This window comes from Leptidea sinapis, chromosome 28, assembly GCF_905404315.1.
Source record: "Leptidea sinapis chromosome 28, ilLepSina1.1, whole genome shotgun sequence".
NCBI classification, from domain to species: Eukaryota; Metazoa; Arthropoda; class Insecta; order Lepidoptera; family Pieridae; genus Leptidea; species Leptidea sinapis.
This window is the reverse complement of record NC_066292.1, coordinates 8,154,051-8,176,299: the sequence shown is the minus strand read 5'-3', so window position 1 is coordinate 8,176,299 and position 22,249 is coordinate 8,154,051. Positions and strand designations below refer to the sequence as shown.

General features: G+C 35.6%; 1 protein-coding gene across 1 annotated transcript; it reads right to left on the bottom strand.

The window, feature by feature from the left end:
• Positions 1 to 446: 446 nt before the first annotated feature.
• Positions 447 to 21,918, bottom strand: LOC126973014 (uncharacterized). Its single transcript, XM_050820140.1, has 6 exons — positions 21,812 to 21,918; positions 19,499 to 19,565; positions 15,585 to 15,736; positions 13,192 to 13,338; positions 7,051 to 7,332; positions 447 to 4,265 (listed from the first exon to the last, which is right to left on the bottom strand). Exons 2-6 carry the CDS (start codon positions 19,539 to 19,541, stop codon positions 4,128 to 4,130), a joined length of 762 nt encoding a protein of 253 aa, XP_050676097.1. The 5' UTR covers positions 19,542 to 19,565; positions 21,812 to 21,918; the 3' UTR covers positions 447 to 4,127.
• Positions 21,919 to 22,249: the final 331 nt, after the last annotated feature.

Genomic DNA, 22,249 nt, shown 5'->3' with positions numbered 1-22,249 from the left:
GAGCACGGCAATACTTCAAGCCGGCCCACATTCTAGCGCTCTACAAAGCGCAGGTCCGGTCACATATGGAGTATTGCTGTCATCTCCGGCTATGACTCTTATTTCAAGGAAGATTGCTATGGCAAACTAAACCTACTATTGGTACAGTTATAACTCATCGCACGGGAACAATGGATTTTTCCGGGATAAAATGTAGTCTATGTCCTTTGCCAAGCTCTAGTCTATCGCTGTACCAAATTTCATCAAAACCGGTTTAGTAGCTCCAGCGTAAAAGCGTATCAAAACAAACTTACATTCACATTTATAATATGAATAGGGATAAAAATATGCGAAAATATTTTGAATTCATAAAACTGAAAAATTTTATTAATTGTTACCTTGCAGCTTTCCCTTTAAATTCAGCAGAAATAAAGTCTGGGTTGTTTGAAACAAAAAAAGGCATCAAATATCATCGTAAACGCGTGTATTTTATTTATTTATTTGGAATTATGTCTAGAAGCAGTTATAACAATAAAACGTAAATAAAAGCGTACATAACTATTATAATTATAGGTAAACACCACAAGCATTCATACTACGGTGCTAACCGTCCCTAGCTAAAAGTTATGGTACTTAAATATTATTAAAATATTGTTTTACAACGCTTAACCTAAATACAATATAATGTCATATAATAAATATTTAAAATTATCAACACAAACTACATACTACTAAATACAGCTTAGATAATAAGAGATCAAAAGAGAACAAACAAATTAAGTTAAGTCGAATTGAGATCGTGGTTGAGGCACGTGGGATGCGCTCTACCTTCCCACGCACAGCCGGCTAGCTCTACTAGATAGATAGACATTTACATTTTGATCAATGAATAGAATTAGACGGATAAGAAGAAAAATATATTGAAACTAGTTGACCCGGCAAACGTTTTGCCATATAATTTAATTTAGTGTTCGACGGTTTTTTCTCCGACGTATTTTACAAATACAACTACTATGAATAAGTATTTAAATTTTTTGGGTTAATATATAGTGTATATATTATATGATACTCGCAAAAATTTGGATTTCTATTGGTGACAGAATTTTCAAGATTGGAATAGGCTCCGAAACTGATTAACCGATTTGAAAAATTCTTTCCCTGTTGAGAAGCTACACTATCCCCGGGTGACATAGGCTTGTTAAATACCCGTGCGAAGCCTGGGTAAACTGCTAGTTTTAGATAATTTTGTTTACACTTTGGGTTACATTATCAGAGTTTTATTAAGGATCCCGAATTTTTCTAACAGTGAAAGAATTTTTCAAATCGATTCAGTAGTTTCGGAGCCTATTCAATGCAAACAAACAAACAATCAAATATTTCCTCTTTATAATATTAGTATAGATAATTAGAAAGAAGAAAATATTATTGTACGTTAAACAACCGTACAGTTTTCAATGTAAGTGACATCATGCAAATTGATTTTCTGATGTTATATTTTTCATTATATTTCAATATATTTACTCGAGTTAGTTAGCATTCGGACGTAGTACTGGGCGTGACTGTCCACTACCATCTCACCTCATTAGTTTAGCCCATTGTAATATTTAATTATTTATATATTCAATATAAACAAACAGGCACATTCATAAATTGTTTACATAAATAGGATATTAAATCTAGTACTAAAGTTCAAGATAAAGATATGAAAATTAGTATGGTAGGTACAACGAACAATATTTTTCTACAGGGTTTTTGGTTACAGGTTTTTAAATGTATATTTACAGCATTTTGTGAAAAGGTCTAAGGGGCAAAGTTCAGTATCCAAATAATTACACACTCTTCTGATAAAATAATTTTTAACATAAACAGATATAATTATCCCTTTTATTTCTTTATAATTTACCCCAGCTCCGGACATTGGTCCTTCGAGCCGGATCTGAACTTAACTGGTTTTAAATAGTTATGATTTTGCTTTAAGTTTTCCAAATAAACTGGAATTTACTTTATACTATTTATTATAAGCAATATCTAATGTTCTTCCTGAATCTGGACTAGCAATCATGATTAATTTCAACAGACGAGCTACAATTGTTTAAGTCACACTGTGCTTCATCCAATAGCACTGCGATTCGATATTTTATATTTCGCGCGTATTTATTGCATTTTTGTTTCATTAATAATTCAGCAAAATTTTAATAAGAAAAATCTATTTAAGATATAGGTATATATACCTAATTACTAGCAAGAACATGTAAATGTTTATGATTTCGTTCAATGTTATGGTTGAAAATCAATAATATCGGCAACACACTTTAATGATTTCAAATAAACTAAATACAATTAATAAATATTTTTCAAAATAGCACACATAAGTACTATTAACATTAATAAATAATTTATGGTAGGTACCTAAATAGCATTTATTTCAGGAAGATCCAAATATTATGCTTTAAAGACCAATATAATTTATACCTTATATCAAATAGGAGAAGAAGGTAATTATATTCTATATGTAATAAGATCTATTAAGTATAGAATTTTGATAAAACATCAATAAACATTTCATAAGCTTAAAAGTACACATACATACGTACTACTGTCTATTATATAACAAAATTGTAAGCGTGTCTTTTCTGTATATCAATTTAGTTGATCAGTAAGTAGCACTGCACCCGGGCATGTCTATACCCGACCAATGTCTGGTTGGAACTGGGGCTACTACTACTGTTATGCTATGCACTCATTATATAGCACTTGTCACATGGTTAATGTCACTGTCAATGTCATGATTGATAACAATATTAAATTCAGACTAGTTGTCAAGTTAATACAGACAATAATAAATGAACTAAAATTAATTATTATTAATGTAACGGACTTAACTGATGAGTCTAGTGTAAATTATGAATAAGGGTCAGATGGATCATTGTAATAAATAACATTTCATAATATTACTTGTTTCATTAGTATACCCAATTACGTAGAAATATAGTTTATTAAAAAAATTAGTAGGTATGTGATTTTCCAAGTATATTTATTTGCTCATAGCTCTTGATTTATTTATATTTGGTAATATTATTTATTTGTAGAATAATATGATCGATTTATCATATTTTAACAGCAACAGGACGTTCAGCTGATGGTAATTGATACGCCCTGCCCATTACGTGCCCAATGTACGTCGCCCTTCAGACCGAAACACAATAATGTTTAAACATTACTACTTATATATCGGTATATTGTATAACATACATTGTCCTCTGGTCCAAGGTCCAGGATACGCTCATTTTGGGTATGGATGATTTGTGTGGAAGTGTGCCAATAAAAAAAATACGTCCCCAGTGTTACAGTACAGTACTAGATCTTGCCCTATTGTATACACTGCAAACCATATTAAGGCGCCTATTTCTGCTGTGAAGCAGTAATGTGTAAGCATTACTGTGTTTCGGTTTAAAGGGCGCCGTAGCTAGTGAAATTACTGGGCAAATCAGACTTAATATCCTATGTGTCAAGGTGTCGAGCGCAATTGTGGTGCCGCTCAGAATTTTTGGGTATTTCAAGAATCCAGAGCGGCAATGCATTGTAATGGGAAGAGCATATCAGTTACCATCAGCTAAACGTCCTGCTCGTCTCGTTCCTTATTTTCATAAAAAAAAAACAAATTCAAAATACAACAACCTACTAGGTCACTACGTCTTCATAACTGTGTACGAAGAAGGAAAACAATACACTTGTTGGTGGATTACAAATGATTGAGACACCAAATATTAATGTGAGCGACGCAAATATTAATCTACCTTCAATATTGAACCATTTTTTAGTTTGTTTATTTTATGCCTAAGATTGGTTTATTTAAGTATAATTTATGTTTTTGTTAAATGTGTAAGCATTCTTATCCATTGGAAAGAGCGGTCTTCCCTAACACAGGTTCTGCGAACTTAAAAGGGAAGTCCTTCAAATACTATTTACTAAAATGCTAAATAAATAAATTTTTGATTCTGACCTAGAATACGAACTAAGGAATGTTTTCTAGTCCAAGCAATCTCTATATTTCATCACCGACACAAGAAGAATCTTTTACCACTTAACCACGGCTCAAGTATTCTACTCAATGTTTAACCATGGGAAGTGCTTCCCATGGAGTAATTCTAGTCATGCTGTCCTGTCAGGAGGTGTTCCCTCAGGGTGAGAATTTCTCGATCTATGTTCTCGCGGGCAAGTGCCTCGAAGCACTCCAGTTCGGGAGACTGGTACAGCTTAGGGACTTGGATGAGCTGGTTCAGAATCTGAAATGGAACAGTACATAATCTTTAATATAATTTAAAAGTAAATAAATGATACCTATGGCTTAGGAAACCAGTCGAATTTGCCGATTTTAATGATTTCATCATTTATGACCGAGTCGTATGGTCTTTTTGAGTTTGTGTCAGGGATAATTATTGTAATGTCATCAGCATATAACACACACTAATTTTCTATAATATTTGGTAGGTCGTTGATATAAAGTAGAAATAATAATGGGCCAAGTACACTGCCCTGAGGTACCACGGCTTCAGTTTGATTCCAACTTGATTCATATCGTATTATATTTGATCTTCCGTCAATCTTTTCAATCTGGACACACTGTTGCCTATTTTTAATATAACTTTCCAGCCATTTTGAAATGACACCTCTAAGCCCATATAAATTACATTTGTTTATGAGAAATTCGAAGTCGAAAGTTAAGTTAAAAACAGATAGACTAACGTCCGTTCCCAATATACTATCTACAGATAGAGATAAATTACTACCTTCTCCTGTCAGTAATTAGCTGTCAATAATCTGAAGCTATCCCCAATATACCCGATAAGTCATTATTATCGCCTTATGTTACGCGTGAATTGCAAATCTCCATACAAACTTCTATCGCTGGTAAGCTATACGTCCTCCCATTGACAGTCAGCATTTACGGATAAGGTGAATTACCGTCGATAAGTTTATTGGGACAGAAAAGTCAACGATAGTTACGATTTTTATCTCAAGTAAGAGGTAGACTGAATATTGGGAACGGCCGTAATAAAACAAAACGGTTGCCCCAATTATATTACGTTTAACGATTTCTTATAGGGAAATCTACCGACTGAACTTTCTTTTATGGTCGGAAATACCAAATGTAAAAATATTGGAAGATGTTGAATACTTATTAAATGAATAAGTTCAATTTCAGCTTAGTAGAGACGAAATTGTAGGACTTATGGGTTTGAACAGATTTGATACGGGCATGTTTGTAAATATACTTGCCTTTCCTGCATCTAAGGATGCCTTAAGTCTGTTTGAATCCATAAGTCTTATTTGTTGAAGACTGTGTAAATTGCCTTTCTTTTTACATGTTATCTTTTTAGTTGTTATTTCTGTTTATTATTAATCTTTATTTTGTTACGTTAATAATTTTGTTTTTTCATTTGAGTGTAAATGCACTTAGATTATAACGGGGCTGACATGTAAACAGATATAAAAGCCCTCAAATAAATAAAAGAATAAAAGATACATTGCTGTAATTCAACTCACCACAACAACTCACTTATATTCAAAATTGCAACTAGAGCTGTTTCGAAATCAATATATTATTTTTTTTTTGGACCTGGGAGGAAATCTTACGGCGATCATGAAATATGTTGTGTACAGGTAAAGAGAGATTTGAGTTTGTTTTGTGGAGTGTAGTTTGTGTAAATATAGAAGCTGTTGTAAGTTTATGCAACAAATTGTGCTTTTGTGACAAGTATATTCCAATGATCCCACAACAGTCCACTTGTTTGCATGGCGAACTGACATTATGCAGCACAGCGAAACTCTCTAAGAAAAAAGCGATTCACTCGTTTGTATGAAACGTGCAGTCATTGATAGATTGACAGATGACGGCTATAATCTTGTAAAAAACGTATAGCCGAAATTCCCTCCAAGCTTTCACTAATACATCTTATATATATAAATTACGTGACACGTTGTTTGTCCGCGATGGACTCCTTAACTAATCAACGGATTTTAATGGGGATTACTTCATGGTGTGCTGTTTGGTCGAACTTGAGAGACAGGATAGTTTTTATTTCGATTTGGGACCCATAATTATTTTTATTTTCAATATTTCTTTATTGTGGACATATTTTCTATGAGAGAATTCAGTGACGCACGGTTTGACAGTTCCGCTGTGAAACAGTTTCGTTATAACAACTGGGAGCATTTTTTACGAAATAATTCTTGATGTTTTGAAATATTATTGGTAAATTCCTATAAAACAGTATTTTTTTAACATGTACAGAACAACGTCTGTCGGGGCAGCTAGTAGTCTAATAATTTTTAATAATTTAATAAGACAAAACCAAATTATACTGCCATTTACATTCCATGGCTTCCCACATAATGAATGAAGAGATTATAAAATATATTGAGTAATAAAAATATCGTTATCAAGTTATCGTTTCTACCCCGCCATGCGGACTCTATTTTCATTTTTTTTTTTTAAAATAGCAATGAATTTAATTTTTTTAAATAAATCAACAATCATTTAAATTGATTACGATGTAATTTATCAATTTAATTGTTATATACGATTTTATGCGACAAAACGTGGGAGTTGTGATTTTCAGGTTGTAGTAGAACATACCTTAAGGCATGCAAAAGATCGCGAAAGGCGCAAGATTAGTGTTTTTTTTAATGAAAATAAGGGACGAGACGAGCAGAACTTTCAGTTGATGGTAATTGATACGCCCTGCCCATTACAATGCAGTGCCGCTCAGGATTCTTGAAAAACCCAAAAATTCTGAGCAGCGCCACAATTGCGTCACCTCACTTGTGACATTCTTGACTCGTCACCTTGAGACATAAGATGTGAAGTCTCATTTGCCCAGTAATTTCACTAGCTACGGCGCCCTTCAGACCGAAACACACTAATGTTTACACATTACTGCTTCACGGCAGAATTAGGCGCCGTTGTGGTACCCATAATCTAGCCGGCTTCCTGTACAAAGGAGCCTCCCACTGGTAGCAGTAGGTTATGGTATCTTGAGGGAAGAATAATGATTATACTGTTCGTACCTTGATTCTCAGTTCTACATAGTTCTTCTGGGTTAGCTTCGAATACTCAGCCCTGACCAGCTTGGCGTGAGCGTCGTACTCTTCCCTGGACGCAGACAACACAGCCAGCTCAAGATCGCCAAATATCTGAAGATCCCTCTGAGGAACGGCTGGCTCCGAGTCTTCTGAGCTGGTGCTGTCGCTACCCGAGCTTGAGGATTCAATCTCAGCTCTTGCTAAGCAGCCTCCACACGACGACACGTCATCAGTGAGCAGTGTCACCACGTAGTTTGTGAGATCCACCTGCAAATTTAATATACTTTAGCATTTCCAGGTGGCTCATTTATTTTTCCTGTTTGGAGGATATAAATATAGGAATCTTACAAGATACATCACGTTATCAAGTCTTCGCTCGACAAACTTATAATTTACTCATGAGACCTATTGTATATGAGTGTCAAGTGGGTTTAAACGTGGTGAGAAGTGTTGTCGTTGACCATGAATTATGAGTCATCATCAGCCGGTAGACGTCCACTGCTGGACACAGACCTCTCCTAAAGATTTCCACGACCATCGGTCCTGCGCTGCCATCATCCGAAGTATTCTGACCAGATCGGACCATCTTGTGGGGCGCCTACCAACACTGCGTCTTCCGGTACGTGGTGGCCATTCGAGGACTTTACTCATTATTAATAAATCAATAAAAATATTGACATTAAGTACTCTTTAAAAGACTTCATAAATATTACAAGCTGAATGTAGCCCATAAAAGATCCAAATACCTAATGCAAAAAAAAAAAAAAAAATTTTTGTACGCGATACATTTTATTTAATGTACTGGAGTGTACTACACCAGTAGGTACTCCATGGTTAGCAGATTCTCGGCTGTATACGAGTCATTATTGGCACTGCGTTTCACTGAATGACCAGTAGACCATGACAGCTACAGGCCACAAAGTATAAATTTTATACAAATCTTGTGGAAAGAAGAGTTAGGCGGAGAAAACGTGTTGTAACAAATATTAGCACAAAGAACTGGAAATAGATTTAAATTCAGAAGATTGATAAATGAGATTACTCCTACCGAAAAAAACTCAACTGGCTTCCTATACGTCTACGTCGCAATTCCCACATTCTACACCTTCTTTATTCCATAATTTTTCACCAAAACACTCCTCTTTACCTTAAAGACAGATTTGAGGTACTAGGGTCTCAGCATGAGCTTTCGTTGCGCTCTGCTGCGAAACAAATACTAAATGTTCCTTTCCATAAATCTGATAGCTATCACTCTTCTTTCACCATTAATGCCATCACTCTTTGGAATCAACTGCCGCTTACTATCCGTCAAGCACAATCATTAGCATCCTTTAAAAATCAACTAAAAAAACATTATCTGTCCTCTATTTGATAGAATCTATCTGTATGTATCCACCAACATAATACAACAATTCTGAAATGTTAATTATTGTTCCTACTTTTTACATATTTTACTTTCTTATAAATTTATCTATATTTTAGTATAGTATATATTATTTGTGTCTATATTTTTGACACTTCTTACCCTTTTAATGTACTGCCTTTCTCTTTAATTGTTTTACAAATGGTTGCCTGGAAGAGATCACTATATAGTGATAAGGCCGCCATTTGCACCATATCATGTAATTATGTATGTTAGTAGTTAAGTTATATTTTGTTAATGTGGTGTCAAAAAAGTGTTATAAATAAATAAATAAAATAAAATAAGATTCATGTGTATATATATATATATATATATATATATATATATATATATATATATATCTTTATATATATAATTCTTGTGTGCGTGTGTATGTCACTGAACTCCTCCTAGACGGCTGGACCGATTCTAATGAAACTTTCTGTGTGTATTCAGGTGGATTCGAGAATGGTTTAGATTCACAATTGAACTACCTCCTAAACGGCTGGACCGATTTTGATGATATTTTTATGTGTTCCAGTGAATTTGAGATTGGTGTGTGTCTTCGGGTGGATTCGAGAATGGTTTAGATTCACAATTAAACTACCTCCTAAACGGCTGGACCGATTTTGATGATTTTTTTTGTTTGTTTCAGTGAATTTGAGATTGGTTTAGATTCTCAATTCCGTCCATATAATATAATTCTCCTGCTCATGTGTATGTAAGTGAACTCCACCTAACGGCTGGACTGATTTTTCAAATTTAAGACGTGTATACAGGACAACGTCTGTTGGGTCCACTAGTGTATATATATATATATATATATATATATATATATATATATATATATATATATATATATATATATATAAGGCTGGGTCATTACTATTTTATTCCCGAGAGTTTCTACAAGTGTTATCACCACTTTCCATAATGTGCGCAACATCCAGGTTGTTGTCGAGGCTTGTAGTTGGTTAAGCCTGTGAACGCTGGAGATCAAAAGGCTGCACATGTTTTTTCTGCATTTCAACGATATGTTGGATGCCTTCAACATGCATAATAATGCGAATGGCAGATTTGAGACGCCATACCATCATACGCCGACCATGCAGGACTCTCTCGTCGAGGTCTACTACCGGCAGTAACTTGTACCTTCTATCGAGCTCTCTTGAGAATGTCGCGGAATGATTTTATCTTACATTACATACACCTTGAAATCTTAAGTTTACGTTTTACCACTTACTTGTCGTAACGCCGTTTTTCGACAAAACTCCACTTTATGCCTCGCTCCGTATCGGAATACTGAATATCAAAATCTGGATCGAATAGCCGAATTGGCTAGAAGATACTGGGGTCATCGATACAGCAAGAAAAAACTTCAAGCTGGCTCACATTCTCGCGCTCTACAAGGCGCAGGTCGGGCCATCTATTCAGTAGAGTCATCGTTTTCGGTCTGGCGCACCCTACTATCTGCTTGAACCCTATTATTATTATTAACGTTATTACACCCTATATATTATACCCTATTAACGACTCGATCGCTTGGCGCCACTTCATCATGTGCCGTGTTTCCACCTGCAAGCAAACTCGCGGAAGTCTTGCACGAGTTCTTGCAATAGTGTTTACATGTTGTACTTATTCCTGCAATTTATTTCTGCTATAAATGTCTTGCGAGAAGCTCGCGGTCATACTGTTTGGTTACACACGAGAGCATACGAGTGTCCCGATAGGAACTGTCAAGACGCGCACGCGTAGCAGCTGCAGTAATAATTTTGTTGTTGAATAAGAAAAAAATATCAAAAAAAAAAAACATTTAACAGATGACTTAGTACTTGCAGCCTATAAGCCTACTGGTCATTTCTTAACTGATAATTTAAAAGAATAGGATGATAAACAGTATTAAGGACCTAGGTGTAACCCTTGATTCTCAATTAAACTTTAATCTTCATATCGACATTTCCTCTAAGGCTTATAAGCAATTAGGAATGGTATTACGTCTGTCAAAACCATTTAGGCAACCAAATACACTTAAAATTCTTTACAATGCTTTCATCCGCAGTATGCTCGAGTTTGCTTGCGTTATTTGGAACCCTCAGTACGAGGTTCATATCGCTCGTATTGAAGGTATACAAAATAAGTTCTTAAGATCATTGGAATACCGGACTGGGCATATTCTTATCGACTATGCCACTGCGTTACAAAGGCACAGAATATCCCCACTAATTAACAGAAGAAATTATATCGATCAAATATTTCTATTTAAAATTATTAACAGTAAGCTTGACTCAGAATTCTTGTTAAATCTAATTAAATTTATAACAGCGCGAATCTCCTCTCGTTCTAAGATTACATTTTATGTATCACCTTATAAAAGCAATTATGCAGGAAATACATTTGTGAGGCGCTCTTGTAGTTTGTACAATAAACATCTTACTGAAATTGAGTGTGAGAAGTGGGAGAGTCACGCAGCCGTCTTTTGACGTCAGCACAATCGGGCCAGACTCGTCCGGGTTAATTACCACACTCGCACAGAATACCGGCGTGAAGTAGCGGCCTAGTGCCGCTATGTTTCGCATAGGTTAGTGTCGAGGACCGGAGGCCATTCCAACTCGACTCTTGACGACAACGGAAAAACACCGCCGACCATCCCGCGGTGTCAGAGCTCTATGCCTGAAGTACAGTTCAGACAGAAAACTTTTAGGCGAGCTCTGTTTTCGTTGGACGTCAGGAAGTCGAGCGGGCCGGATGGCATTTCTCCAATCGTGCTTAGAACGTGTGCCCCTGAGTTGACGCCGGTGCTAACGCGTTTATTCCGGCACTCTTATTCTAAAGGCGTAGTCCCTGACTCATGGAAGTCAGCCCTTGTCCATCCGATCCAAAAAAAAGGAGACAGTTCGGATCCGGCAAACTACAGGCCTATTGTTATTACTTCCCTGCTCTCCAAAATCATGGAGAGCATAATTAGCCGTCAGCTCTTGGTATACCTAGAGGGTCACCAGTTGATCAACGACCGACAATACGGGTTTCGCCATGGTCGGTCGGCAGGTGATCTTCTGGTATACCTAACACATAGATGGGCTGCGGCTATTGAAAGCAAGGGGGAAGGCCTGGCAGTTAGCCTGGATATAGCGAAGGCCTTTGATCGTGTATGGCATAAGGCGCTCCTCTCTAAACTTCCATCATTTGGGCTTCCCGAGAGCTTGTGCAAGTGGACCTCCAGCTTCCTCACTGGGCGCAGCATACAGGTCGTTGTCGACGGACATTGCTCGAACCCGAAGCCCGTGGATGCTGGAGTGCCCCAAGGCTGTGTGCTATCTCCTACGCTGTTTCTTCTGCATATCAATGATATGTTGGACACCTCCAACATTCATTGCTATGCAGATGATGCGCCATGCACGTCTCTCTCGGGAAATCGTCGACCAGTGCCGGGAGAAACTTGTGTCTTCTATCGAGTCCTCTCTTGAGAAGGTCGCGGAATGGGGTAAATTGAACCTTGTCCAATTTAACCCCCAGAAGACTCAAGTTTGCGCGTTTACCACTAAAAAAACCCCATTTGTCGCATCACCGCTCTTCGACAACACTTCCCTAAAAGCCTCGCCTAGTATAGGAATACTGGGTCTCGAAATCTCGAGCGATTGCCAATTCCGTGGCCATCTGGAGGGCAAAGCCAAATTGGCTTCAAAGAAACTGGGCGTCATTAATAGAGCACGGCAATACTTCAAGCCGGCCCACATTCTAGCGCTGTACAAAGCGCAGGTCCGGCCACACATGGAGTATTGCTGTCATCTCTGGTCTGGCGCACCCCAGTATCAGCTCGATCCATTTGACCGCGTGCAACGCAGAGCAGCGCGAATTGTCGGGGACCCAGTACTCTGTGAACGGCTGGATCACTTGGCGTTGCGTAGAGACGTCGCTTCATTGTGTGTCTTCTACCGCATTTATCACGGGGAGTGTTCCGAAGAGCTGTTTTACCTAATTCCTGCCGCCGAATTCCACCTTCGCACGACACGCCACAAGTTAGGATATCATCCTCACCATCTGGATGTGTGGCGGTCCTCCACAGTGCGGTTTACAAGGAGCTTTCTTCCACGTACTACAAAGCTGTGGAATGAACTTCCTTGTGCGGTGTTTCCGGGACGATACGACATGGGTACCTTCATAAAAAGCGCGTACACCTTCCTTAAAGGCCGGCAACGCTCCTGTGATTCCTCTGGTGTTGCAAGAGAGTATGGGCGGCGGTGATCACTTAACAACAGGTGACTCGTACGCTCGTTCGTCCTCCTATTCCATAAAAAAAAATGATATATTTTCATTAAATATACAAAAATATAAGAAAATAGTAGGTGATATTATACTCAATTTAAAAAATTAATAACTCTAAATACTTCATTAAATAATTGTTGTTGTGTCCTGTTCTATACTCTTATAACTGTTTAAATTTTCGTTTTGTATATTGTAATTTTGTAGTTTTTACTTTTAGTTTAAAATATCTATGTTGTTTTTTGTTTTGCTTTATTGTCCATTGTAAACATAATTAGTACTTAATTTATGGAACTGTTTTGTCTTCTAGTTTATGTATATTTGTAACTCACTATTGTAAAAGACTGTTTTGTTCCTGAATAAATAAATAAAATAACAACTCCTGAGTACTATTAATTGAAAACCTCTATAAATTTCTATGAAAAATATGAATTAACGCAAAACAAATGAAGGTGTGGTCTAACCGCCTCTGGATTTTCTTTGAGCATCTCAGCCATCAGCTCGACTGCCACGTCCGTCGGCGTGTGTCGTAACACCAGCGCCATCTTGAACGGTCCGGGTTGGGTCACATCGCCCACTCCCTTTATCAGCAGGTTCTGCCAAACACCGGCCTGAAACATATGTCATCACTGTTGAAGAGTATGAGTATTTATTTTTTATTTATTTTTTATTTATTTTATTGAATGATAGTAAAAATAATAATTTGGGGACAATTGCACAAATTAGGTATCTTGCCCCAAACAAAGCGTAGCCTGTACTATGGGTGCAAAGAGAACGATATATTTAATACAATATACTTACATAAACATACATAGCTACAAAGAAACATCCATGACTCGGAAACAAACATTCAGATTTTATATTAAAGACAAAAAAAAATTATTAAAAAAAAAGTGAACACAATTTACAACGTAATTTATAAACCAAAGCCAAAGACTAACCCCCTTATTAATAATAGTCTGCTAACTTAAAGCATTGCTAATTCTCACTCTGTCTTCTTCTATTGACCTAAGTCAGAACGAGAAAAAACACTCCTTAGCGGCTGTTTAAAGTTAGCGGACCATTATGATTAGGGTAAAACTTAAGATTGCAACTCGCAGTCCAATCAGACCGAAGTCTGTGCTAGGGCTGTCCAAATATCCTCGGCCAAATTGTAAAAAAAAAATTAGTAAACTTTTGATCTTAAATTTTAATTGTATGAATTATGTACGAAACTTAATTTAATTACTATTTAAGGGCATTCAACAGTAGCTATGCGAATGAAGCCCTATCATTGAACAGGAAAAATCTATGCATACTCACTAGGATGCTAACCGGGCACTGTCGCCTAAACAAGCACCTCAGTGTGGTCGGCATCAGAAGCGACAAAGCTTGCAGGTTCTTCCTTGAGGATGATGAAACACCTATTCATCTACTCTGCGACTGCGGCCCACTAATGCATAAGCGTAACACAATCTTTGGTAACTACTTCGTACCACCAGACAGTGTTTGCAACACTCGCGTCAAGGAACTACTGCGGTTCGTAAAGGCGGTAGGGCTTGACGATGAGCTTTAGTATGAGTGGCGAACACAATAGTCCAATTCTGGACGCGGTGTTACTAGGAACCTTTTAGGACCAGGAAATAACCACCCTCTTCAAATAATAATAATAATTACTATTAATTTTCTTTGTAATATCATATATATAAACATAAAAATATATGAAAAATTAAGTAAAGTTAACAAATATATAAGTAAATTTCTAGTTCATAAAGTAAAAATCGATATTATGCCGACTAGTCTTTACAAATAATTCGGTGTTGCTCATTTTAAATGTATGTATTGTAATGAAAATAATAGTTAAAAAAAAACTAAAAAGCACGCTTTTTGTTTTGGTGGAGTGTAGAAGAATTATTATTTCAATAATATCTTAAAAAGCACCCCACGCTTTTTTTACATCAAAATATATTTTTTTTTACACTATTTTCAATTTAAATTTATTTTCTATTTTTTAGTTGAATTTTATATAAAGCGTGCTTTTTAGTTTTTTTTAACTATTATTTATTTTTCATTTTTTAGTTAAATTTTCTATAAAAGCGTATTTTTAAAACTATTAAGTACTTTAACATCAATTCCTGCCTTATCGACTATAGATGAAAATTATATAAATTAACAAAAATCATATTTTGCAAATTGAAAAATTGAATAATTTTATCAAATTAGTGTAATGTCATCGGTCCTCGATAAATCTACAAAGTTTGAACGAAATCTAGCCGTTTAAAGAGGTGACCCTCTTCGAAATCGCGCCCAAAGAAGTCGGTTACAAACATACAGGTGAAGCTAATATAAAGCGTATAAAAATGCGATGTTTATATTAATACGAGGCATGATATCGGCTTTTTCAATAATGTTTTGCGGGTGTGACGATAAGGGTCAGTTTGCCACTGAACATGATGCATTTCCCAGTAGTGGCCAACTATGGGGAATGATGGCTACCATTCTTGTCACCGTCATAGGCTGGGTTTTTTTATATAAAGTTAATAAAAAAAAATAGGAACCTATTTGAAAGTCTCTTTTACCCCGTAATTTCACTAGCTACGGAGTCCTTCAGACCGAAACACAGTAATGCTTCACGGCAGAAATAAGCACCGTTGTGGTACCCATAATATAGCCGGCATTCGGCACAAAGGAGCCTCCCACTGGTAAAGTGGTTAGTAGGGTGGGATAGTATGGATTACACTGCTATCTATCTACTTGGTACGAGTGCACTTAGTTAAAGCCCCCCTTACAGGAGTTTTACATGGAGCTAGGACGCCCGAAGCTTTAGAGTTCTTGCCCCGCCCCTAGTCTTCTAATATCTCAAGATATGTACTGATACCTGATAAGCCACGCAGTTCCTCAGGGAGTGCCACAAGGAGTCAGGTGGGGACTCCTTGGCGATCCTGTCCCAGAGCTGCTGCGCGTCAGGCACCTCCAGCGCGTAGCAGGCGCTCCGCCACATGCGAGACGCGGCACAGCCATCGTGCTCGCCTGTCGGCAGATCACTGGATTAAAGGACGGACACTTGGAGCAGACTCAGACCCTCGTAGCACGTTCGGCATGAGTGGCGTTCGTCTCCAGTGCCGTTTGCTTTTGCTCAGTTCTTCGTGAAAAGTTGTGAGATCCATGAAATACTAAGTCGATCAATTTATTCAGTCCCTATTTAAGGGCCCTTCTGTCTCAAGTTATTACGTAATTAGCTAACCTAACAACATCTTGTAGTAACCATATAATATTATAAATCATATAAGTTTAACTTGACCATTGCATGGAACCAGTCTTGACCATGTCAGCTGACAGCGATAACATCTATTATTCTGAAAAAAGAAATTTATGGAAATCACTTACAGTATCTATTGACTCCAAGATTGTGACTGACTACAAGAAGTATGAGTTCTGACTCCACGCCGTTAGTGCTTTATATACGTTTTATGTTTTAAATCGCTGGAGGACTTGGCAATACGGAGCTTAGATTGCCAACATAACATCATTAAAAATACAAAGTCATGTCGCAACGTCAGGTGATCAAGCCGGTCACAGAGCACTGGATCCCCGATAGCTCGAGCAGCTCTACCATTTACCTACGTAAAATGCTTACCTTGTTGCAAAATGCCAGTTTTAAGGTTACTACAGATGACTGGAGTAGGTAAAGTCGACGAACACAATAAATATAAATAAAAAGACTAGGACCGAGATATCCTCTTCGACAGAGTTTGTGAATAAGAATTAATTATCAACATTAGGTACAATACCAGTACTGGATACTAATATTGAATTAAATTTAGTTTTTGCTCCAATGTTGTATAAAAAAAAATTAAGTTCTAATTCTTTATGGCACCATAAGCGCCCATTCACTATTTTTTACGACTAACACGGATTGACTAAATAGTACTACTGATCGAAAAATATGCACGAGGCGGAATTGTTACAAAAATATTAATAATTTATTATTATTTCGATTTATAAGAAATTGTTCAAAATTAAAAATCTATAACATGCAACTATCGATTGCAAGTTCTATGAGAATAATAATCGAATAGATTCAACGATTAAACACTACCCCCATACCTAGTAAATTGTCAAGAGTATCAAACTATATTTGTCAGACCATAGTGCTTGACAAATGAAAAAATGCCATCGATATTTTTGTCGATAATTTAGATCAATGTATTAAAATAAATTATATAATATTTGAATAACATAAAAATACTTTACTTAGCAGGTAACATTATTAATACATTAAACGTAATTTTTATGTCAATGTATTGTATAGTATTTCTTGTTATATATTTTTATTAAGTTAAAGTGTAACTGATGAATTTAACATTTTCCAAATATATTTATATATAGATTTGACTCAGTTGGAATCTTATTAGTAGAATCACATATAATTACTGAACAAATTAGTGTAAATATATATTTATATACTAACTAGCTGACCCAGCAAATCTTTAGTTCCAATTAAGGTAATAAAAAAATTTGATGATGACGACCGATTCTCAGACCTACCAAATATATCGTACATAAAATTTATCGTACTACAATTATTGTATTGCATTTGCCATCTTGCAACCCTTTTGCGGATTTCTGAATGGAACACAATAATAATAAAAATCGCGATACAAAAAACGTGTTTATCGTAGACGGGTGAAAATTTGAAGTTGTATGTATTTTTCAATGCTAAATCATAATAAAATAAAAAATAAATGAAAAAAAATATATTTAGGTTACATAATACACTTATCATTTACGGGTAAAAGATAAGATAGAAGGATGCACTCTTTGTCTAAGGTGTCGATTGATATAGAAGATGGATCGACATATTTGTTGAAATTTAATTTGTTACAAAACTTATGATTTATCAGTCTACAAATAGTTGGTTGTCAAATGTCAAATATTATGGTTGCGTTCAGAAATTTAATTTATGACAAAACTTAAGATTTATCAATCAACATAAAAATAATCTGATAGATAGTTAACAACTGTAGTTAATCTACCAACTATAGATAACCAAAATTAAGTTTATTTTTACTTCCTGAGAAAGTAAGAAGAATATAAAGATTCTAATTAGTTATTTAAACTATGTTTTTATTTATTTTTTTCCGAGAATTTTCATATTTTAGCGAGACTTACATATATATATATATACATATATATAGATAATATTATTACTTGTTATTAATAGCACAACACGGCATTATAACACTATCGTAGCTACGTTCCTGGCGCACTTTAAACAAGAACTAAAAGCAGTCAAAAAAAACTAACAGCGGTAAACGCATTAAATGGTTTAAGTATGATTGTTTAATCATAGTGACGGCGCGGCTTTTATGCCCACAATACCCTTTCAGCCTTTTTTACCTATTCCGTGTACATACAAATGTATACACATACTTAATATCGACATTGTTTACAATTAGGTACAACCCTATCGATTCGCATGGATTCAAACTTTGATATATTTAATAATTACAAATATCTCTTGTATTTGATGGTTTTTGGACTTTCCGATGAAAAGAAACTTCCTTCTCGGGCTACACTACACACCAGGCTTCTTTTTCGACGCGTTATTGCAGTGCAAGACGGCAAAAATCATCATTTTCAAAATAAGAGCGCGACTGTCAGCCGATGAAGCTAATTTCAGTGAGATATGATCTGTCGAACATATACGCGGCGCGCCTGCCCAGCCCAAAGGCCATTCTAATCTCTTTAAACTGTACTGTGCATGGAACACACTGTATCTTTTTTTTGTTAAAAACAAAATGTGTCTCACAAGTAATAAATAATATAAAAGTACATATTTTATTAAACTAGATTGTTTAGTGCGATGACCAAGACAATCTATTTACTATAACAAAAAAAATATTTTCAATATTGATATTAGATTGATATTCGATTATTTAATTACTTTTAAATAATTTGTTTGACAATAAACAAAGTTAACAATTGTGTGGTCCATACTCCGTGAACCCTTCTTGTAACAAGTGACGGGTGTCATTGGTTGCTTATATTTTTTTTTATGAAAGTAAGGGACGAGACGAGCAGCACGTTCAGCTGATGGTAATTGATACTCCCTGCCCATTATAAAGCAGTGCCGCTCAGGATTCTTGAAAACCTAAAAATTTTGAGCGGCACTACAATTGCGCTCGTCACCTTGAGACGTAAGATGTTAATTGCTGGAAATCAGTCGTCACATTGGAATGGCCAAAATGTCTCAACTCCGAAAAATATGGCGTGACCGTGACATCTCACGAAAAACTAGAATGAGGCTAGTCAACACTTTAATTTATTCCATCTTTAAAAAAGTGCGACAGAGATCGGTTTGATGCCTTTGAGATATGGTGCTGGAGGAAGGAATTCCGCACCAACCAATACATGCTTCACACTCTAGGTGTAAAAACCAAACTCTCATCTATCTGCCGTCCGTAGAATCTTAGAGTTCTTTGGACATATCTTCCGAAAAGATGGCCAAAACCTCGAACAACTGATGGTTACTGGGAAGGTGGACGGACGGTGCCCCAGATGTCGCAGCCATGGTCTGACCAAATCCGCACATCTCTGGATACCGGACTTGATGACGCACTACACATAGCCAAAGACAGACACTGATGGCGAACTATTGTCAATAAGTTGAATCCTAAGAGAAATCACGACCCTCAGCAAGGAGGAGAATGACTATTATATCCACAACATGCCGACATTAACCGCATTGTTAATTAAAGTAACGTGTCCAGCCACTGTTGATATAATCACCTGGCATCAGCTCGGACCTGGTCCACCATTCTACCATGTTCATCGTGAAGGCCTTGTCGAACGAGTCCTGCAAGAGAAACAGTAATAAATAGATAGGTAAGTTACATGAGACCAGATCAGTCAATGTTGTTCGGTGCACTGACTATACTGCGCTGTCCATCCGCCAGTGCGTCAACGACAGTTTCGGATTCGGTTTCTGCCGAAACTAAGACACCAGAGATACGTTTTTGATTTCGGTTCGCAGCAAGTCCTGTTTCATTCAGACATAATCATTATCATAGTGCCTACTTTCGTTTCAAAAAGTTAATTTAAATTCAATTACTTATTTAATATACTTTCTCCCCTAATTATTAAAGTATTCAAGCATTAAAATTAATGTAAACTTTAACTATAATATTTTAATTTACAGGATGTAATTATCCCTACCAATATTATAAATGTGAATGTAAGTTTGTTTGTTACGCTTTTACGCCGGAGCTACAGAACAGATTTTGATGTAATTTGGTACAGCGATAGACTAGAGCTTAGGAAAGGACATATTCGGCTACATTTTATCCTGGATAAATATATGGATTGGTATAGTTCATGAACATCATGAACTATACCAATAGTAGGTTTAGTTAGCAATCTTTCTTGAAATAAGATTCATATAATATGTTGAAAACAGGAGTGAAAATGGGAAACGAAACTTTAATTACAAACTTGTTTATTTTTAAAAAGTATTACTTATTACGCCATGAGATAGTATTTTATACAAGTAAACTTCTTTCTGTAACCATGTGTAAAATAAATACTAACAAAAATGTAGTTATTATATCTTATGATGATATGTACTAATTCTATACTCAGAATTAATGTAATAAAATGTAAAATCTCGAACTCTTTAATAATTAATTGGAATCTTATATTATGTGAAAACTAGTAAGTGGCTTTTTGTTACACAAATAGATGTCAATATAGTAATAAATAGCTGTAACTTTTCTTAATAAATAAATAAATAGTCTTGTAGGATAATCAAGACAATTGTATTGAAAGTCCGTAACTAAATATAATAATTAATTTAAACATCTCCCACTTTACTATTTTACTGTGTGATAGCATCATTTCTAAGTGACAGTTTAGTATTAATGTGAAATCTTTCTGTTAATAATTATGTATTAGGTATTATTTCGATTGAGTTCTTTAGTTGAGTAACTTTAGTATCTATTAAAAATTAATCTTCATTTTTCTTTTTCAACTTTTTCATGTCTGTGTTATAACTGTGATGTACCTGATGAAGAGTAATAATTTTAAAACTAAAAAATATAATAACAAATGGGTGCCCACCACACTGCCTTCATTCATTCATTCAAAAAGAGCCTGCTATAGTATATTAGTGAGAAGTACATCAAAATCTGTCTAACATTTTCTAAGATTAGCACAGTATCACTAACCACTGTTTTAGAATTAAAACATGTAATAAATTGTTTCTTTCCAATATTCTTTGTTTATTAAACTTGGCACTCTTACAATTTTATTATATACTAGCTGACCCGACAGATGTTGTTCTGTATATAATAAATAAAATAATGTTTTTATATGAATTTGTCAATAATATATCATAACATCAAAAATTACTTCGTAAAATATGCACCCTGCTGTCGTAATGAAATTGTTTCACAGCAGAACTGTCAAACTGTGAGTCAATAAATTCTCTCATAGAAATTATGTATGGACACATCAAAGGAAAAACAAATTTGTTTTTTTTATTTAATTTAGCAGCATTTTCCTATTTATTCACCTTTTAGACCTTCCCTGGACTTCCACAAATAATTCAAGCCCAAAATAAGCCATATCGGTCCAGGTGTTCTCGAGTTTTAGCGAGACTAACGAACAGCAATTCATTTTTATATATATAGACCAGCTTTTACCCGAGACTTCATCTGGTGGAATAGTTACTATGGGCAGCATTTTTTATTTGTTAGGATACTTTGCATACAGTAAACACACTAACTGCTCTTAACGCTGCTAGGTTCTTCTCTTCTAAGTTTTACGATACAGCGGATATCTTTGTCTTTGTTGACAGTCTCTTTAATTGTATATCCCAGTGAACTAAAATCTCCCTATTTCATCCCCATGCAGGTTAAAGTTTTAAAAATTCTAATGTTTATAAATTACTTCTTATCAAGTGCCTAAATACAAAGTTTCATGTTTTTATCTCCGAAAATATCAATTTCCAATACAATCCACCATCCACAAAATTTCAACCCGTGCCTACTTACTATGATACAAGCGTTAAATATTAATAGTTTGAACAGCAATGTTAATGCTTACCAATGAAAAGATAAACAGCTTAGATCACAATTTAAAATTCACAGCACTTATTAAAATTATTAAGTTGATATCGAGTTACGGCTGGCCATAGTATGACATCTTAACTGACTGACACTCGATAGGTTACCGGCGACACCGCGCATGCGTGACATTTGACACACTGTCATCAAAGAGGATGTAAATACTACGTAATAAGAGGCGGAACTGCCTAAGTAAAAATTGTAATTAAGTTCATCTGAACTTAATTTCAATCTCTAAGTAATATCCATTAGCAAGTGTAGATACACTGTGTTTATTATGTCTGGAGTGTCGTCACGGAGCCATCGAGATTCGAGAGGTCTGTTTCTTATTTTAAGGTTTTTAGGGTTCCATTTTTTCCCTTTGGTCTACGGAACCCTACAAAAGTTCAATTTTTTTTCATCAAACCCGTATGGGCTA